The sequence below is a fragment of the Myiozetetes cayanensis genome, unplaced genomic scaffold (assembly GCF_022539395.1).
Source record: "Myiozetetes cayanensis isolate MyiCay16 unplaced genomic scaffold, myiCay2020 scf20-37, whole genome shotgun sequence".
Taxonomy (NCBI): domain Eukaryota; kingdom Metazoa; phylum Chordata; class Aves; order Passeriformes; family Tyrannidae; genus Myiozetetes; species Myiozetetes cayanensis.
Window position 1 is genome coordinate 7,521,309 of NW_026087412.1, and position 19,703 is coordinate 7,541,011.

Genomic DNA, 19,703 nt, shown 5'->3' on the forward strand with positions numbered 1-19,703 from the left:
TGGAGATGCATGTTTTACATATTCAAAACAGTTATTCCAGGTGAAATACTGATACAAAACAGAAACAAGTTCATATTTCTTCTGCATCACTGCTGGGGCAGAAATTTGCTTGGAAACAAAATCATGTGGCTGGAGCCTGATTCAAATGTTGTTGGTTGAGTGAGGTGGAAAAATATTTGGACATTTAAAATCTCTCTGCATCTTTCTGTTGTACCACAGGGCGCTTCACACGGCACTTGAACATTGTATCTATCTGCTCTTTCAACGATGACATTTTAACCAAGATCTTCACTGCAGTTACTGACTGGCACTTCAGCAAAGGCTTTGACTCTTCATTTCTGAAGTAATGTGATCTATTTCCTGTATCACCTCTGTCATCTTTTGTCCTGTGATTTATCTGCAGACATTAACATTGTGCCTCTTTTCCTTCTTAAGGCTGGGTAAGATGATGGTCCAGGCGACATCAGTGATTTATAAAATGGCAGTTGATAATTTTCTCCCAACTCCTGCAAAATCCCACTATGTCTTTAATCTACGGGATTTTTCCAGGGTTATTAAAGGAGTTTTGCTCTGTCCACACACCCATCTGCAAGTAAGTTGTAGTTTAATTATGTTAAAATAAAAGAGCAATGGAAAAAGTAAATTATTTTTATAATATCAATAAGTAAATATCTCAAAATACATGAACTATGATTTCAGTAGATTTACAGGTTTTAAAATCAGAATAGTCCCTCAATACTTTGTTATATATTTTCTGTCCATCTCCGAGGGAGAGAGCCGTTGTTTTGTTAATATCCTTCAATGTATTACAGTTGGACCCAGAGGTCCAAGGTGCTCCTGTTAAAACCTACACAAGACAGTTCCCTCTCCTGAACTTGCAAACTTAATAAACAAAGTGGGAAAAGACTCAGTGTCTCCTTTTCACAAATGGCAAACTTATCATGAACAAGACCGAATAACTTATCTGTGAGTTTGCCTGTTGTCACAAAACTACAGATGAATACTGATAGTTGTATGATTTTCACCCTTCTAGCTTTTTCATCCATTTCCAGTAAAATGTCAGGTTAAAAGAGTATTAAAATTTTTATTTCTGCTGGGGGAATGTTTTTGGTGCAGAAACAGAACAAAACAGCCACAAGCTATTGAGGAGAAATCTTAGCCAGGAAGGGTTTTGAGAAGGGATTGAGTTGCAGCCCATGAGCCATATCTTGGAAGGATGGGGAGATTTGATACAGTAGAGAAAAATGCCTTGACATAAGAGCCCAGTTTGTATTGGCAGGAAGGACGAGATGGTAACTGGGTGAGGAATGCAGTTAAGTCAGCAGATGCTGAGCCATGTGCTGAATGGCTTGGAATTGAAAGATTCCCACTGAGTTTAGTGCAAGGTATAGCAGGGGCCAGATGGACATTTCTAACCTTTTCTTTTTGAACAAATCCTGCCTGAGCTATATTTACCCATTGTCTCATATTTATGTTTTCAGGATGGAGATAAACTGATCAGACTTTGGATTCATGAGGTTTACAGAGTTTTCTACGATCGCTTAGTTGATGAGGATGACAGGAAGGTGTTCTTTCAGATGGTACAAGATACAACATTAAATAGCTTCAAGCAGAACTTTAATAAGGTATTTTTGGGTAATCTGCTGGGACCGAGAATGATGCATTTTCAGAAATACTTACACATTGAGACTAAATTAGTATTGGAGACATTTTGAATTATTTTGAGCAATGCATTTAAAAAGTGTGGAAGATCTCCTGTTCAGCATTGAGTATTACACATAGTCAGGTTAATACAAATGACTTCTCATCAGAATGATTCATGACTTCAAAGATTCTGTGTTGGTACAGAGGACCAACTGGAATGAAATAAATGTCTTTCACAGCTTTTATCTGTGAATCACTGAAGTGAATTATTTGAATAAGCCAATGGGTGTAGTGGGTACATTTCTGAGAAGCCTTTTGGGAACTTTTCCTATATTTGACAGCAGTAGCTCTCTGTGAGGTGTGCATATGTGGAAACTTGCCTGTCAACCTACAGTATTCTTTCCCAGATTAAGGTAGTAACTAGAATAGTGGAAAACAGTGCTTTCCACAGTAGCAATACTGTGTAGATAAAGGTTATTATGACTTCAAGGAAGATAATTCTCTAATAAATAGAATTACCTGTTGATTCTTGTCTTTTCCCTAGGTACTGAGCCACCTCTCACCTACTGGAAAAGTCACTGATGACAACATTCGCAGCCTGTTCTTCGGAGACTACTTAAAGCCCAGCAGCAGCGTAAAAGTCTATGATGAAATCACAGACTTGAAGCAGCTGACCAGCGTGATGGAATACTACCTGGAGGAATACAACAACGTCAGCAAAGCCCCAATGTCCTTGGTCATGTTCAAGTTTGCCATCGAGCACATCTCGAGGATATGCAGGGTGTTGAAGCAGGACAACGGGCACCTGCTGCTGGTGGGGGTGGGCGGGAGCGGCCGGCAGAGCGCGACCAAGCTGGCCACTTTCATGAACTCCTTTGAGCTCTTCCAGATTGAGATCACCAAATCCTACGGAGTCAACGAATGGAAAGATGACATTAAGCAGGTCATGCTGAAAGCAGGTGTTGGTAACGCCAATGTGTCCTTTTTGTTCTGTGATAATCAAATAAAGGATGAATCGTTTGTTGAAGACATCAACATGCTTTTAAACACTGGGGACGTGCCTAATATCTTCGCAGCAGATGAGAAGGCTGAAATTGTTGAGAAAATGCAAGGTGCAGCAAGGATGGAGAACAGGAAGATCGAAGCCACTCCCCTTGCTATGTACAGTTTCTTTATTGAAAGGGTGAAGAAAAATTTGCATATTGTTTTAGGTCTGTATTCAATGTGTTCTTTCTTAAAATGTTTTCATTTAGGTTTGGGGTTTTTTTTTTTTCTGCTTCTTGACTGCAAACAGACTTAGGTAACAACCTTGATTTTATTTTTGCAGCCATGAGTCCTATTGGAGATGCGTTTCGGAATCGATTACGGATGTTCCCTTCACTGATAAACTGCTGTACCATTGACTGGTTCCAAACCTGGCCTACAGATGCTTTGGAAATGGTTGCTAACAAGTTTTTAGAGGACATTGAGCTCAAAGATGACATTAGAAAAGAGTATGAGTTTATCTGTCAAGAAACATACGATGCAAATGTTTGTTCCCCTGCCCCCGTGCCCCAAATATATTTGATCAGGAGACTGTCTTTATAAATGGGCAAAGCTAAGCCAAACCTGGGATTTCAGTGCAAGTCAAAGATACTCAGCTGTATGTATCTGATGTTTCTTTGGAAGGAGTCCAAAATATTTCTAATCATGGGGAAAATACACCTCTGCCTTCCCTAACACTAATCTGATTTCATAAACTTAATTTTCTGACAGTTAACATAAAGACAGACTGTACTTTCAAAGTAATGTGGAAAAATTTTCTCTAGGGTTGTGTCACTGTGCAAATACTTCCAAGAAAGTGTGAGAGAACTCTCTGTCAGCTACTACGCGACACTGCGGAGACACAACTATGTGACCCCGACCTCCTACGTTGAATTGATTCTTACCTTCAAGAGTCTGCTGAATCAGAAAAGGGAAGAAGTTGACATGATGAGGAGTCGTTATCTTGTGGGGCTTCAGAAACTTGAGTTTGCATCTTCACAGGTAAGTCTCAGATGAAAATGCTGAATATGTGCCAAGTGCATGCTCAGGTATGGGGTCTGTGTGGTTAAAACTTATAAAAATAATACTTGGTAAATTTGCTCTTCACTGTGTTCATGATGGTATTAATGGTTTTCTGTAGAAAGCCAGCAGGAAAAGTATTAGATTACTGCTTAGTCACTTTAAGAAATTGTGATCTCTGAGTTTGAATTACAGCTCTTAATAGAATAACCCTTATAAATGTCATCATTTTCTCAAAACCTTATATGGAAAATCCATTCCTTAGCATTCTAGTACCTATTACCCTTTTCAAAATAGGGGAGAAATTGAAGAATGTTGTAAGACAGTAATAAACATTAATTCCTGAGTAGATTCCTAGGAAGAAGGTGATCGGGTTCCAGATAAATAACCCCCTTTTCCAGCCCACGTGATCCAGGGATTGATCTTTCCAAGATGCAAAGTAAAGGGGCTTCCAGATACTTGCTGAAGGAAGAACATTAAGTTTGCAGCTGTTGCTGTCACCAACTCTGTGTTTCCTTCCTGATTTCTTTTGGATTTTTGTTTTCCATGTGTCCAATAAAGGATCATTTGGGGTTTCACAAACTGAAACTGACTGTGAGGAAAAAATAGAATTAATCCATTTATTTCTCATTGTTGAAATGAAGTGGATCTTAAAAAAGCAAGTGTATTGCATAGATGATGATAAAAATATGTTTAAAAATCTATTCAGTTAAATAAAACAGCTCTTAGTAAAAATAAACTAGAGAACTATTAATAATTCTTTAGCTCAATTGTCCCTTTTTAGGCTGTATTAATATAATGTGTTCCAGTCTTTCTTCCTAAGACATCATGATGTGAAATGCATGCAACGTTTACACAGATCTTTTCTTGACTTCCTCTTGCATTCATCAGGTTGCAGAGATGCAGAAAGAACTGACTGCCCTTCAGCCTGAACTGATTGAGACTTCTGCTGAAACAGAAAAAATGATGGTCAAGATTGAAAAGGAGACAGTTGAAGTAGATGCAATAAAGGAAGTAGTGTCAGCAGATGAAAAAGAGGCCAACGATGCAGCTGCTGTTGCCCAAGGCATTAAGGTAGTGCACAGGGACCTGAGCCTAGAGCAGGATGGGTTCCAAGGAACTGGGAGCTGTGATGATGTGTTAATGGGGTGAGCCGAGCTCTTAAAGTAACAAAGTTGCAGGAGATGATGACTGACATGTTCCTGATACAAACACGGTAAATTTTGGCTGTTTGGAGAATGACCTTGTCTCACAGTACTGCATAGCTTCCCTTTCTAGTCCACATTCCAAAAGCTGTAGAGCTCTTGCTTCTGTACTGATATATTCTCATTTTGAACAGATTGAATAATGAGTTTATACTGTCTCCAGCCCAAAGACAGTTCATTTAGAGTTAGCTGAGGTAATTTGGCACAGTGCTGCAGGGAGCCCTGTTAAGCATAACTTTAGAGATAATGCCACAGCCAGATGTCTGAAACAGAATTTTCTGTGGGAAACTTAAGGATTCCTCAATATTTTTTTATAACTAATTGGAAATGTCAGTGATAGATAAGATAGATAACTACTGAGATCTGAGTATAAGATAAAGAATTTAAGCTACACAGTATCCATATTTCACCTGATCAGCATTGTAAGATTTAACTAAGAACAACTGTATCTAACCTTTCTTTTAATTCTTATTGCCAGACCAGAGAGACTTTGATCTTGAGAGCTTGTCTGCCTTTTTCAGCTATCAGTTCAGTTTATGGAAGTTACTCATTTCTCTACCAACCTTCTCCCTTTAAACCATGCAGTCAAATTGTGAAAGTAGTTTTCTCTCCAAGAAACACGGTGTTGTGAAGAGTCTCTTTATTGGGTACTAAAGAAGAGAGAAGGTTCTCTGGGGCTGTGTGGGGTGATCAGGCTGCACACCTGGTATTGGATGGAGCTTTACAGGTTTCTGCCCAATGTCTTAACAGGATGAATGTGAAGCAGACCTTGCTGAGGCCCTGCCAGCTCTGGCTGCAGCACAGGCAGCTCTTGACACCCTGAATCCTTCGGACATCTCTCTTGTGAAATCCATGCAGAATCCACCTGGTCCTGTTAAGCTCGTCATGGAGAGTATCTGTATCATGAGGGCAACTAAACCAGAGAGAAAACCTGACCCAAGTGGCAGTGGTAATGATGTGGCTTTTGTTTTCCCTGCAGTAGGAATGAGTGGGGTACTGCTGTGGTGTGCTGGTGAAGTGCTTCTGGTGTGAATGCAGCCATGTGCACATGCACTCAAAGTGCATTTAGTCAAGTCAATTTACAAGTACACTTGTAAATAGCTAAGGCTGCTTTTGCCATGGTCACATACTGCCCTTGCTTGACATTGTTCAAGCTTTGGAAATACAATCCCAGTTACCAGGACAAAGTTATCTCTTCGACTTGCTTTGACCCAATCTTGAGTTACTGTCTGAACTCCTTTAGGTAGTGATTTTCCTAAACTATTTAACAATCTTTGCACAGTAAAATTCCATTGCAAAATCATTGATGTTAATTCTTCCTGTTATGTTTCAAAGTACTCTTTTCAGTTTGAACATACACGTATTAAGCCTGATTTTAGCCTCATTTGCAATCCAGGTAAAATGATTGAAGACTACTGGGGGCCAGCTAAAAAAATTCTTTCAGATATCAAGTTCCTCGAGAAGTTGCAGAAATATGACAAGGATAACATTCCCCCCGCCATAATGAAGAGGATTAGAGAGAAGTTCATCAACCATGCAGATTTTCAGCCAGATGTCGTAAAAAACGTCTCCTCTGCCTGTGAAGGGCTTTGCAAGTGGGTGCGAGCCATGGAGGTGTACGACCGCGTGCAGAAGGTGGTCGCCCCGAAGCGTGAGCGTTTGAGGGGGGCAGAAGAAGTCCTGGAGGTTCAGATGCAGAAGCTGAGGGTAAAACAAGCAGCGCTGAAGGAGGTGGTCGATCGCCTGCAGGCTTTGCAAGATGAGTTTGACCGAATGAACAACAAGAAGAAAGAGCTGGAGGATAACATTGAACGTTGCTCACAAAAGCTCGTGAGAGCCGAACAGCTGATCAGTGGCCTGGGTGGAGAGAAGGAGCGGTGGACAGAAGCTGCGCGACTGCTGGGAATTCGGTACACGGACCTCGTGGGAGATGTGCTGTTATCATCAGGAACTGTGGCCTATTTGGGAGCCTTTACCGTGGATTACCGCCTGAAGTGTCAAAAGCAGTGGCAGGTTCTGTGCAGCGAGAAGAACATTCCATGCTCCAGTGATTTTAGCTTAAGTAACACCTTAGGGGATCCCGTCAAAATCCGGGCATGGCAGATTGCTGGATTGCCAGTTGATTCTTTTTCCATTGACAATGGTATAATTGTTTCCAACTCAAGAAGATGGGCTTTGATGATAGATCCTCAAAGGCAAGCTAACAAGTGGATTAAAAATATGGAGAAAACTAACAAGCTGTCAGTTATCAAATTATCTGACACACATTATGTGAGGACATTAGAAACTTCTATTCAGCTTGGAACACCGGTCTTGCTAGAAAACATTGGTGAAGAATTAGATGCTTTCATAGAACCCATTTTATTAAAACAAACATTTAAACAACAAGGAGTAGAATACATGAAATTAGGGGAAAATATAATTGAATATTCAAGAGACTTCAGGTTTTACATGACAACCCACTTAAGAAATCCTCATTATTATCCTGAGGTGGCTGTGAAAGTTTGTCTACTCAATTTCATGATTACACCTTTGGGTCTTCAGGACCAGCTTCTCGGAATTGTAGCTGCAAAGGAAAAGCCTGAGCTAGAAGAAAAGAAAAATCAACTCATTATAGAAAGCGCAGCCAACAAGAAACAACTAAAAGAAATAGAAGATAAAATCCTGGAGGTCCTTTCCCATTCAGAAGGAAACATCTTAGAGGATGAAACAGCAATTAAAATTTTGTCTTCATCCAAAGAGTTATCTGAAGAAATCTCTGAAAAGCAAAAAATTTCCTCTTTAACTGAGAAGGAAATAGATTCTACTCGGATGGGGTATAAGCCAGTTGCTGTTCATTCAGCTGTTGTCTTCTTCTGCATCTCTGATCTGGCAAACATTGAGCCTATGTACCAGTATTCATTGGTTTGGTTCATTAACTTGTATGTTCAGTCTATTGCTAAAAGCAAAAAGAGTGGAAATCTGGAACAGAGAATTAAAAATATAACCGATCATTTCACGGTGAGCATCTATAATAACGTCTGCCGTTCACTGTTTGAAAAGGATAAGGTGTTATTCTCCTTCCTTCTGACAGTGGGCATCATGAAGGGAAAAGGCCAGATAGATGATGAGGTTTGGCGTTTCCTGCTGACAGGAGGCGTCGCTCTCGACAACCCCCACCCCAACCCAGCTCCGGACTGGCTGTCGAACAAATCGTGGGCTGAGCTCGTACGTGCATCGTGCCTGACAAACCTCCAGGGACTTATGGAACACATAAGAGACAATTTTTCCAAGTGGAAGCCGATCTATGACTCTGTCAAGCCCCACGAAGAAGACTTCCCAGATGAGTGGAGCAGACTGACGGGGTTGGATCGCATGGTTATTCTCAGGTGTTTGCGGCCCGACAAAATTATCCCGGCAGTGCAGATGTTCATTGTGGAAAATATGGGAAGAACATTTATTGAACCACCCACATTTGATCTTGGAAGAAGCTACAGTGATTCAAATTGTTGTGCCCCTTTGATTTTTATATTATCACCAGGTGCTGATCCTATGGCAGGTGAGATTGGTATTAAAAATGTCTTTTTTTATCTGGTTAAATGTCACTGAGTATGACTAAACTGATAATAGACCCTTTCATTTGATCTTTAGAGTGTCTGTAAAGTACAATACAGCAATGATGGAATATCAAACATTTGCATCTGCCCATATATAAACAATGATAGTAAATTTGTTAGAGGATGGGATGAATGTAGTGGTGATGAAATATCTCGGTGTCTGAGCTGCAATTTAGAGATCTAACAGATTGTAGCATCCAGACCAGTTTATAATTTATACTTGCATTACAATTCTTTCAGTGGGTGTTGGAGGCTTGCCCCACTCTTTGTTGCAACCCCTCCTCCAGAAAGTTTCCTCCCTCTCAGTTACTAATTAAATGGTGTATATGGCCACACTTAAAAACACATTTGTTAAATGTCCTTTAAAGTATAACCACCCAGATTATTTTTAAATCTGGTTTTCTGCCAAAAGGATTGTAATCTGGAGCCATACCATAAGGCTGTATTTCCAGAAGGTACTGGTTTCACTAGCAAAGCTGGAGGGCTATTTTTAACCAGATCTAAAGATCCAGTTTGCAGAGCGGCCCCCATAAACAATTGTACCCAGGCAACAGGGAGAGTCAAGAGCTGTAGTGCAGGCTGGAACTGAACCCCTGGGGCAGAGGGAGAGGACAGCCATTTAACCTGCCTAGGTTTTGCTTTGAGTGTGGTTTTTTTTTTTTTTTTTTAAGACCTTATACCCCTAAATTTTAGTATATGCCTCAGAAACAGACTGATATAGCATTTGATACTACTACTGGGTTGTTGAGATGGTTTTGTTTGGATTTCTTTAATTAAGATATGTGTTGACTTTTGTGCCTTTATTTTCATTATAAAAATGATTAATATAACACATTCTACTTTCTAATAGACTTTGTCTTTATTTGCATGTATAAAACACTTGCCATCATAGGTTTACTAAAATTTGCTGATGATGTCAGCATGGGAAGTACCAGCATTCAAACCGTTTCGCTTGGACAGGGCCAGGGCCCAATAGCAGCAAAAATGATTTATCAGGCTATTACTGATGGAACCTGGGTAGTGCTGCAAAACTGCCACCTTGCAACTAGCTGGATGCCTGCCTTGGAAAAAATCTGTGAGGAAGTTATAGTGCCTGAGAATACTAATGAAAAGTTCAGGTAGGAATTTCAGTGTTTTGCACATTTTAATGGGATTATTTCTTGTTTACTGAAGACACTACGAAAAAGAAATTAAACTATTTCTGTGTGAATGACTAAGTATATAACTGATATTGTTTCTGTGTAGTGATAAAATAAAGATCCATAATTAAGATGTCATCTTTTCTACCTGTCCAATATAATCTACTTTATGCCTGCACTTCAGAACAAAGTTAGATGTTATCATTATAATTAAGCAAGTAGTAAAACTTTGTCTTCTTTAGATCAACAGCAGGATTTGTCAGCATCAGTGATTTTTTGAGAATGTGCTTTTCAAACTTCTTTTCAGGTTGTGGTTAACCAGTTACCCATCAGAGAAGTTTCCTGTAAGTATCCTCCAGAATGGCATCAAAATGACAAATGAGCCTCCGAAAGGCGTTCGAGTGAACCTGCTCCGATCGTACCTGAACGACCCCATCTCCGACCCCGTGTTCTTTGGCAGCTGCCAAAAGCCAGTGATGTGGCAAAAACTGCTGTTTGGCCTTTGCTTTTTTCACGCTGTTGTGCAGGAAAGGAGAAACTTTGGCCCATTGGGTAAGGTTTAGGTTATTTTGCAGTTTGTTTCAAGAAAGATCAGTGGTGTTGAAATGCATCGTTGGGGTCTCTGTAAAAAGGCAGGATTGTTGGCAGTGTTACAAGAGTGCAACCTGCATTGCACAGGATGTAATAAAGCTTAAAAGCTGTGATTTGCAGGAGTTCTTTTTCAGGCAAAGCTACTCTTGAAGCTACTAAAAGTATTACCCTGGGGGAGAACCAGAAAGTACTGTTTTTCGAAATAAATATATTAGACAGCATTTACATTAAATTATAGCTTACTGAATTATCAGTTTATTACTGTAGCTTTTATTAACAATCAAATCCAGTTCCAGTTTTAAATTTCTGTAAGGAAAGGTGTGCCTTCTTCAATTCTGCTTTTGTTACTATGTTATGCATACTCTGTTTTATCAAAGCCAGTGCATATATTTACTTCATGTGAAACAAATTTATGTAGCCACAGCGTGTTGTTCGTGACACGGCAATGAAAAGAGATGTATCATAAGATTTGTGCTTCAGCTTTTTCTATAATCTTGACACGTGTGGAAAACTCTATAGAATTTCTGCGTGACATATAGAACTTATGGGATTATAGTTTCCATTTTTATAACACTATAAAGTTTATGCTCTGCACTGGTGCACATGAAGTTCTCAGTCTTTCAGCTGAGTCTGTCATAACAGGTTGCTGTTATTATTTTGACTGAAAGCCACTGTCATTATTTTAAAAGGCAGCTGTTTAAATAAACACTAAACTGCCGGTATGAAGACACTCGTATATTGCTATAAAAATAGAACTTTTGAAGGTGACAAAGAGGCCATTTTCAAAAGCAACATCTACTGCTTAATGTGACCAACTATCTGGAGGAAGAAGGACAGTTGCAGCAATAGCCCTATTTTTGGTTTGCACTAGGCCTGTAGGTTTTCTGAAGGATTCTCTTATCTGGAGTATGTTCCTGTTTGCTTGTTTGTTTTATTGCACTGTTACTCTGAATGTCATACACAAACAGTATTAATAGATGGGCAGGTTGATGAAAAATTGGAATCAAGAAATGAATTAAAACTCCTGTTCTCATTGTGTCCAGATAGCAACAGATTAACTGAAAGTACCAAGCCAGTAAAATACCATTTTCATGAGAGTGTGATGTCTAAATGCCTGTGTTTGTTTATGTTTAAATTACATAGAATGATGGTAATAGTGCCTTAGGATACAGTATTGTTATGGAGCCCTATTGTCCCTCGTGCAGTAAACAGCCTGGTATTCCAGGGCTTTTCTAGGTGCTGTCTGGCAGGTGGTACCATCAGCTCTGTAGTAGCAGTGTAGTAGCAATACCATCATTTCCTGAGCCCAGCTGTCAGTACAGTGCACCACTCCCTGTGTATCTTTTCTGAATTGAACAGGTTGGAATATTCCATATGAGTTCAACGAATCCGACCTCAGAATAAGTATGCAACAGATCCAGATGTTTCTGAACGAATACGAAGAAATCCCATTCGAAGCTCTGACCTATCTAACAGGTACATGCACTGCCTCCTCTCACGTGTTGACTTTGCTGGGCACTTTCAGCTGGTGCAGGGACAAACTAGCGGGTTCCTGACAAATTGAGTGGATTCCACTCAGGTTTACTTTCTTGGCCCTCGACATGCAATTGGTTGTCACTGGTGGGTGCTGGAGTTCAACTGTCTTTGGAGCTGGATCCCAAACCCTCAGATGTCATTGCTGTTTTGACTTGTATATAGCTGGAAGAATTACTGATGGCCCAGGAAACCTCCTGGTCTTTGTTTCACGTGCATCACATAAACACGTCGATGACCTCTGATTCACCTTTGCTGATCAATGTGAGCCTGACAGAGTGAACTTTGGCAGTTTACCAGAGGATGTGATAATAGTCATGGGTTTAAAGCAGGAGGTGTTGAGCTGTGTAAATAACTTGGTTGCTGTGGCTATTCAGAAAGATAAGCTGCTTTTTGGCACCTCCTTTGTCAGCCTTGTCGTTCTTGATTTTTGTTAACAGATCTGAAGCTTTGGAGCTTCAGCTTAGCAGAGTTTCACATTATTGCAAAACAATATTTATTTGTGCATTAACTTTTAGTTTTTTTGTCCTGATTTTCTTTGTCATCTCCCAGGGGAGTGTAACTATGGAGGCAGAGTGACAGATGATAAAGACAGGCGTCTTCTCCTGTCCCTTCTTTCCATAGTCTATAACAAGGATATAGAGCAGGACAAATACATGCTCTCAGCTGGAGGTGACTACTACATACCACCCCATGGCCCATATGAGGTGAGAAGAAAAGAGGTGTAAATTCTCTCTGCATTTGGGAAGGAACTTACCTCCATTATACTTTGATATGCTGAATACAACAAATAGAAAATAAACCCCATAAGATCAGCAAGCCACAAAGAATGTATCTTATGTATGAAATATGAATCTGGTATTTAATATCTACCCCATCCCAATGGGGATGTAGTGACCATCTAATATTCTGGCATTTGTTGATGCAAAGAGCCACCCCTGTGCAGGTTTCCAGCTCTAGAAAGCCAATAGGAAGCTCCAGGAATTTACAGGGTACTTGAGCACCCTCTTGCACCACTTTTGCCTTGAAAACAATGGTCAGGACAAAGAGGTGGAATGACAGGTATATACTCAGTTTTCATCCCCTTTTTCCCTTCTAACAACTGCATAAAGATAACAAACGTGCTCCAATCCCACCTATTTGTGTAGCCCACAGTTGTAGGGGTGAACATACAGCATCCTACCCCCTCTGTGACTCCTGCCAGCGCTCCTTGGATATTTCTAACATACTTTCCTTTCTCCTGCCACTTACAGGAGGTTGGTAATAAGAACTCCTCTGTGAGTCTTTGAATCACTCAAAACTTTTATATTTATCTCTGTGGACTTTATAAGTCAGTCTCTGGATGTGTTTAACAGGAACTACTGTGTTTGATGGTAAATGGGAAGATTCTGTCCACGTTGGATTTGCCAAGTGTTTGTGAATGATGTCTGGTATCTGAATGTTTGCTTTACAGTCTTACATTGAATACATACGAAGTTTGCCAATTACAACACACCCTGAAGTGTTTGGACTTCATGAAAATGCAGACATCACCAAGGATAACCAGGAGACTAACCAGCTTTTCCATGGAGTGCTCCTGACTTTGCCTAGGGAAGCAGGGGGAGGTGGCAAGTCCCCTCAGGTAACTGGGGAAGAAAGATCAACTTGCAGCCTGGAAAGGTGTCCTTTCCTGTCTTGTCCTAAGTCTCAGAGTAATCAAAGACCTCTCATCACGTGACTGTAGCACTGGGATTAGATGTGAATGTCCCTGTAGAGAAGCAGATGGATTTGGCATTACACCTTTAAGGATGGAAGATACCTTCATGACTTTGCATTCAAACAGATTAATACCACACAACCCCACCTGCACAGACATGCAGTTTGAATGTTTTTTCATATTTTGTGCTTTAAAATAACAGCAAAGTGCTTCCCTTCAGTCATGAATTGGAGTTAGAACACAGTTAAAAATCACAGTTGCTAATGCACCTCAAGTCACATCCATCTCTAGGCAATTTTAAACTATGACATTTAATTCCAGTCTGCAAATTCCAATGATGGAAATTCATGCACTGCCTGACTGGGGTGTTCATGTGGTCTTCCCATCATTTCCTCTGTGCTGCATGCTTTGTCTTCTCCTTCACTGTGGCAGTAATAGGATTATACTTGTCTGCCCTTCTGCCTATTTCCTTAGAAGTCACATAAAACCTTTTTGCAAATTAAACCAAAATTGCTAACAAATTCAAAGGTATTGAGAAGGAAAAAGGAGCAGGCAGGCACATGTGGAGACTGACAGACAGGATAATGCCCAAAGCGAGTAAGAGCATGTAAGCACTACATCTGTAGAAAAATGGACTAAAATACCTGTGTGGTTGTGCAGAAAAAATACAAAATCTATAGTGTTTTGTGGAATTTATTCAATAAAAATATGGAGGGTGGAAAAAGGAATATTCCTCATTCACTGTAAACTTGTGATTCCAGGAAATTGTTGAAGATTTGGCACAGGACATCCTATCCAAATTACCAAGCAGCTATGACATGGAAGAGGTTATGAAGGCATACCCTGTACTTTATGAAGAGTCCATGAATACAGTTCTTAGGCAAGAGCTAATTCGATTTAACAGGTAAGGCTCAGTGTTTTGTGTAGTAGTGCTGCTACTGAAATATGCTTGTGTTTGTCAGTACAAGCCTTAAACAGCTGTGAGCCTTTTACAGAACAGTTTTGTTAACGTGTTACATTGGTTTGGGTATATCTTTTAAAAAGACTTGAAAGCTGCAGCTGAGTACTTGAATACAGAAACTGTACCTATATTCTTGGAGTATGAACTTAAATCAGATTTGAGCCTGTTGTGTCAAGGTAAGACAGCCTATTTTATTCTTTGTCAGTGATAGCCAGGCCACAATATTCACAGCACACTGTGTCAGTGGTACAAGCTTTAAAACTCGTGTCACTTAATTCCCTTGTTTAGAGTGGAATTTTTCATTGTCTTTTATTTCTCAGTGTTTGCTTTTCCTTTGTTTGCTTTTCTAAAGTTAAGTAAGTGTTCTGATAACTTCAGGTGAGATAAGGAATTTCTGACAGGACATTTACCAGCTTTGACTGACCCTTCATTCAAGCTGGACTCAGGTCTCTAGCCAGGTAGTAAGCAGTAAATAATAAAGAGGACAATTTCTTTGTTTCAACCTGAAGGCTTACAGAAGTTGTTCGGAGCAGCCTCATTAATATTGGCAAAGCCATTAAAGGCCAAGTGTTGATGTCTTCTGAGCTTGAAGATGTTTACAACAGCATGCTAGTGGGAAAAGTGCCATCAATGTGGGCTGCCAAATCCTACCCATCACTGAAGCCACTGGGAAGTTACGTGTCCGATCTCCTGTGTCGTTTGGTCTTCTTCCAGGTACGCTGAACGGGACTGCCAGGGCGCTGTCGTTGACAGCTGAGTGGGTACAGTGTGTGCCAGTGCTGTCCTCACTGAGCAGCACCCTGAGAGCTCCAGGCTGTGAACTGCTCACACATACACTGCATTGAAAGCATTGGAATTAGCTGGGCAATTGCTCAGCAGGGTGAGTTGGGAGTATAATCCCTGGGTGCTAATTCAGCGCTGCCTTTGATAGTTTCCATTTTTCTGTTTCTAGAAGATTCATTTTAACTGGTATTGATGTCTTAGCATTGGCATCAACAATTGGCATTTAGTCACATTTATGTCACGTACACACATCACAGTCACATACATGTGACTGTAAATCTCTGCTTCCAGACACTTTTTGAACAGCTATTTTATTCTTAACTCGCCCTTCCATTATTTCTCTTGCTCTCACAGCACTTCCCTCTTCTGGTGAATTGGCACAGTGAGGACACAAAAGTACTTTTTTTCTTACATTTGTTCTTTTCTCTCCATATTCAGGATTGGGTCAACAATGGGCCACCCACAGTTTTTTGGCTCTCAGGATTCTTCTTCACTCAGTCTTTTTTGACCGGTGTTTTACAAAACTATGCCAGAAAATACACCATCCCAATCGACCACATTGGATTTGAATTTGAGGTAAGAAAAATGCAGAAGAATTTTGTTTTTCTTGAACAGCTTGAAACATGTTATGGGGCAGCAAGAAATAGAGTTTTCAGATGAAGAGAGATTTTATTTAAAGGAGAAGTTTCAGACTATCACTTATAAGATTTAATATACTCCAGATAAAAACAAAATCAAGCAATGGTTTAATCATTCTAGGTGATGAAGGAGGAGCACACAATGGAGAAAATGCCACAAGATGGGGCTTATGTGAGAGGCCTTTTTTTGGAAGGTGCACGATGGGATAGAGAATCCTCAGTAATTGCAGAATCACTACCAAAAGTCCTGTATGATCCTTTGCCCATAATCTGGCTGAAACCTGGAGAAAGTTCCAAATTTCTTCATATGAACATCTATTCATGCCCTGTATACAAGACAAGTGCAAGAAGAGGTGTCTTATCCACCACTGGCCACTCAACCAACTACGTTCTCTCCATTGAACTCCCTTCAGACAAGCCCCAGAAACACTGGATAAATCGAGGTGTGGCAGCTCTGTGCCAGCTGGATGACTGAGAGGATGCAAGTCAAAACACATTTTGTTATTGTAAAGATATACTTTACACCTCAATGGCTGCATGGTTTGTTTTTTTTTTTTTTTTTTAATGAAATTGAGCCTAAAGAGTTTTGATGCTGATTTTAAGGGGAATCTACTTCACAGCTCCTGCAAATAAGACTCTGTGGATTTGCCAACCACTCCAAAACACAGCTCCATATCAGCCACTGAGAAGAAAATTAACTCTATCCCAGGCAAACCCAGCACACTTCCTCATCTTGCTCCCTTGCATACTGGGCTAATGACTGCCTGAAATTTTGTACTTGTTTAAGCCCTTTCATCAGAGAAGCTCAAAGTAGCTAGCAAGCATTAATTAAAAATGAAATAGCCTGAACATCTTCAAAGAGCTGTACAGCCATTAACTAAACCTCACAGCATGCCAAGAAGGTTCTAAAGATGCATCATTAGACTTGTTGTGTACACGGTACAAGAGAAACACAAAGATCAAGGCAAACATTTAGAAAAACACACACTGCATAAACATCCACTAATTTGGGGTCATGTACTGTTTTTTCATTGCCCAAATTGTAGCATTTTAATGACTTGCTGAAGGCCTCACAAAGTCAGAGATGCAGCCCTCATTCAGTAATTCCCAGTATCCTGCTACAAGTGTTGAGGGATGCTGCTACAACTCCTTAGGACATACAGTTCTTGTCACAGGAATTCATCTGCTGTGTTGTGCTTAGCTGTGACAGGTGACAACAGTGTTCATTATTGTTTTATTAACCACTGGCTTGTTTTAGGCTTCTTCTTGCTGGTATTGCAAGCACAGTCCTTTAAATTAAGCCATTAAAAAAAAAAGTCAGATTTGCTACCTGAATTATATTTTATGGACATCAATTACTTTTAAACTGTTGGAAATCTTGTGTCATAGCTTGCCAAGTGGGTTTCTTGTTAACACCTCTTTGTGAACAGTAATTGATAGTTTTATTAGATGACACACTTGTGGTTCTTGTGAACTTACAGTGACTTTGCTGCTACAAGTGTGCAATGTCCTTGTTACCCTGTTGGTTTTCCAAATGCTTCCTCTGTGCTGACATTTAGATTGGATATGAAGGCATCCCTTGGAATGTAATTAAAAGACGTATTTCAAGCTTTTGTAGATAAAAATATATAGATAAGAGTCTATAGAGGAGGGTTTGTGCATCTGTGGCTTGCCCCTTTGCCAGGGATCAGGCATGGCTGAGTGGCTTTAGCTGATGACGACTGCAGGATGTGATTTCCTGGGCTGCCCTCCCTGGTTGAGAAAAAGTAATGGAATTTACTGGCAAGGGATACCTTGTCTCAGAGATATTTTTCTATGACTCTTTGAAATGAGCTTCCCAACCTTATTTCCTGAGCATTGTCTAGACCTTCCTGGAGAACGATAAGCTGGCTAAATGTTAGAATTCACTGACTTTCTTGGCTGAGATGCATTAAAAAAAACCAAAACAAGACAACTCAGCTGCCAGTTGGACATGATAAAAATGTGAAAAATTTTTGGACAAACAAAGTGCCTTGTAACAGCAGTATTAGAATTCTGGCTTTACAGGTTTAGTATTTCCATTTCTTAATTAGAAACACTCATTAAATAAACCACAAAAACCACCTGTAATTACTGCAAATCTTAGATTCACAGCCTTGCTAATAACTCAAAGCAGATGGAAAAAAATGTAGTATAAAGACATTATAGAGCAAGAGATATTTCTGCCTTAGCAGAGAAAGATTTTCAGCTAGGGGTGCTGTAAGACAGATAGGTTTGTACATTTTCTTAGGAGATTGAAACCTTTCTCTTATGTGTACAGATATCCATTTCAGAAAGTACTGTCTCTGTTGGTTTTAACGTTGTTGGGCTATTAAAGGGAAAATTATACAATGAAAAAGCAAAAGACCATAGAAAGGCCCCAAATTCTTCTACTTATAGCTAGAATGTTTTGCCTAGTAGGATTAGAAAAATCAGTGAAAGCTGCAGGTCTCTGCTCTAATTAGCATTCTTGAAAATGAATTTATAGGTATGATCAAGTAAGTGACCTGTCTGTGGATAAAAGATGGATGTTACTGATATAATTTCTGATGGATAATTTCTGACAGGGAGCCCCAAGCCAGTGAGGTCCAGGTTGCCTTATTTTCTCCAGATCTAAAAGGTGTTACAAGAACAAACTTGTATTAGTAGGGAGACAGATCAGATAACCTGATCCATCTTATCATGTTTCAGTGCTGTAATGCTTCCCTTGGGTCGCTGCTGCAGCATAATGAGCTTTTCCTCAGCCCCAGACAGTGTTGAGGGACACATCCAGCAAGCAGGTGGCAAGTCCACCTTCCTAAATGATTGTGTGCTTGCTAATGTTAGTCATAATTGCATGGCTTCATAAATTGCAACCTTACTAATGATGGATTTAGGGACAGAATGTCCAGAAAGGAGGTGTTATTTAGATATTCCAGACCAGGCATCATGTCAACAAATTATTACTGCAACTTATTGCCTACCAGTTCACCTGCAGGAGAGTTCATGCAACTAACTCAGGGGTTTTATTTCTAAAAATATAAAGCTAATGTCATCTTTTCTTCTAAATCATTCTAAAGCATCTCCTGACTAGTGTGATAAATTGGAAATAGATGGTATTTACTGGAAAGGGAATAAGAGAAAGTTCAGGCAGTACAGGACAGAGTGTGCACTGACTGATTGAATCCAGTGCATTACAAATTCTGCAGAAATCAGAGGCATTTTAGGACAACGTCTTTTTGCAAGTGAAATTAATGTGTAGGAATGACATATTGTGCAATCATTGGGATACTTCCTGACAGAAGTTACACAGTCCTTGGCATTTAATACAAGAGTACCAGTTCAGATGTTTCCTGACCTGCTGGACTGAGCTGCAGATGAATTTTTTTTTTTCATGAAACTCCCTCAAAATGGTTTGACCTCCAAAAGCAAAGGACTCCAGTTAAGGCAGATTTTCCTTTCCATACAGAGTTTAACCTAAGCTGCAAAATAAAGGTTTTGCTCTCCAGACTTGACAAAATTGCTGATGTAGTCCTTCCTTTAGCTGAACAGCCTGAGGTTTTAACAAATCTTAGTCTTTGCCTTTTGGTGCTGGTGAGTAACGAGGATGAGGCACTAGTTAATAACTTCTCAAACACTTATTTTGAAAAATCATTAGGCTTTCTAGCATTTTAAGGGATCTCAAATAATGTGATGCTGTCACTGCAATTCAACTTGCTGGTTTCTCAGTTAAGCAGTAACTCATCTGAGTTATCAAGGCTACTTGATCCTCTTTAAAATTGCTTATTTGTGTTCTCCTTCGGTAGTGAACTCAAACTCATATTGTTATTTCAATTTGGTGTAAATCTTCTGTAATTTTAGGGGTGTTCTTTTGAAA

General features: G+C 39.9%; 1 protein-coding gene across 1 annotated transcript in view; it reads left to right on the plus strand.

Moving 5' to 3' along the window:
- Positions 1-19,675, plus strand: part of DNAH3 (dynein axonemal heavy chain 3) — a 51,929-nt gene extending 32,254 nt beyond the window's left edge. The window contains exons 44-61 of the mRNA XM_050317814.1: positions 220-343; positions 436-592; positions 1,482-1,625; positions 2,189-2,855; positions 2,972-3,137; positions 3,453-3,669; positions 4,579-4,761; positions 5,643-5,841; positions 6,289-8,430; positions 9,381-9,606; positions 9,935-10,179; positions 11,578-11,694; positions 12,304-12,458; positions 13,205-13,372; positions 14,209-14,351; positions 14,918-15,122; positions 15,630-15,767; positions 15,951-19,675. Of these exons, the coding sequence (XP_050173771.1) occupies positions 220-343; positions 436-592; positions 1,482-1,625; positions 2,189-2,855; positions 2,972-3,137; positions 3,453-3,669; positions 4,579-4,761; positions 5,643-5,841; positions 6,289-8,430; positions 9,381-9,606; positions 9,935-10,179; positions 11,578-11,694; positions 12,304-12,458; positions 13,205-13,372; positions 14,209-14,351; positions 14,918-15,122; positions 15,630-15,767; positions 15,951-16,304 (5,750 nt within the window). The 3' untranslated portion in view covers positions 16,305-19,675. The remainder of the gene's footprint in view (positions 1-219; positions 344-435; positions 593-1,481; positions 1,626-2,188; positions 2,856-2,971; positions 3,138-3,452; positions 3,670-4,578; positions 4,762-5,642; positions 5,842-6,288; positions 8,431-9,380; positions 9,607-9,934; positions 10,180-11,577; positions 11,695-12,303; positions 12,459-13,204; positions 13,373-14,208; positions 14,352-14,917; positions 15,123-15,629; positions 15,768-15,950) is intronic.
- Positions 19,676-19,703: the final 28 nt, after the last annotated feature.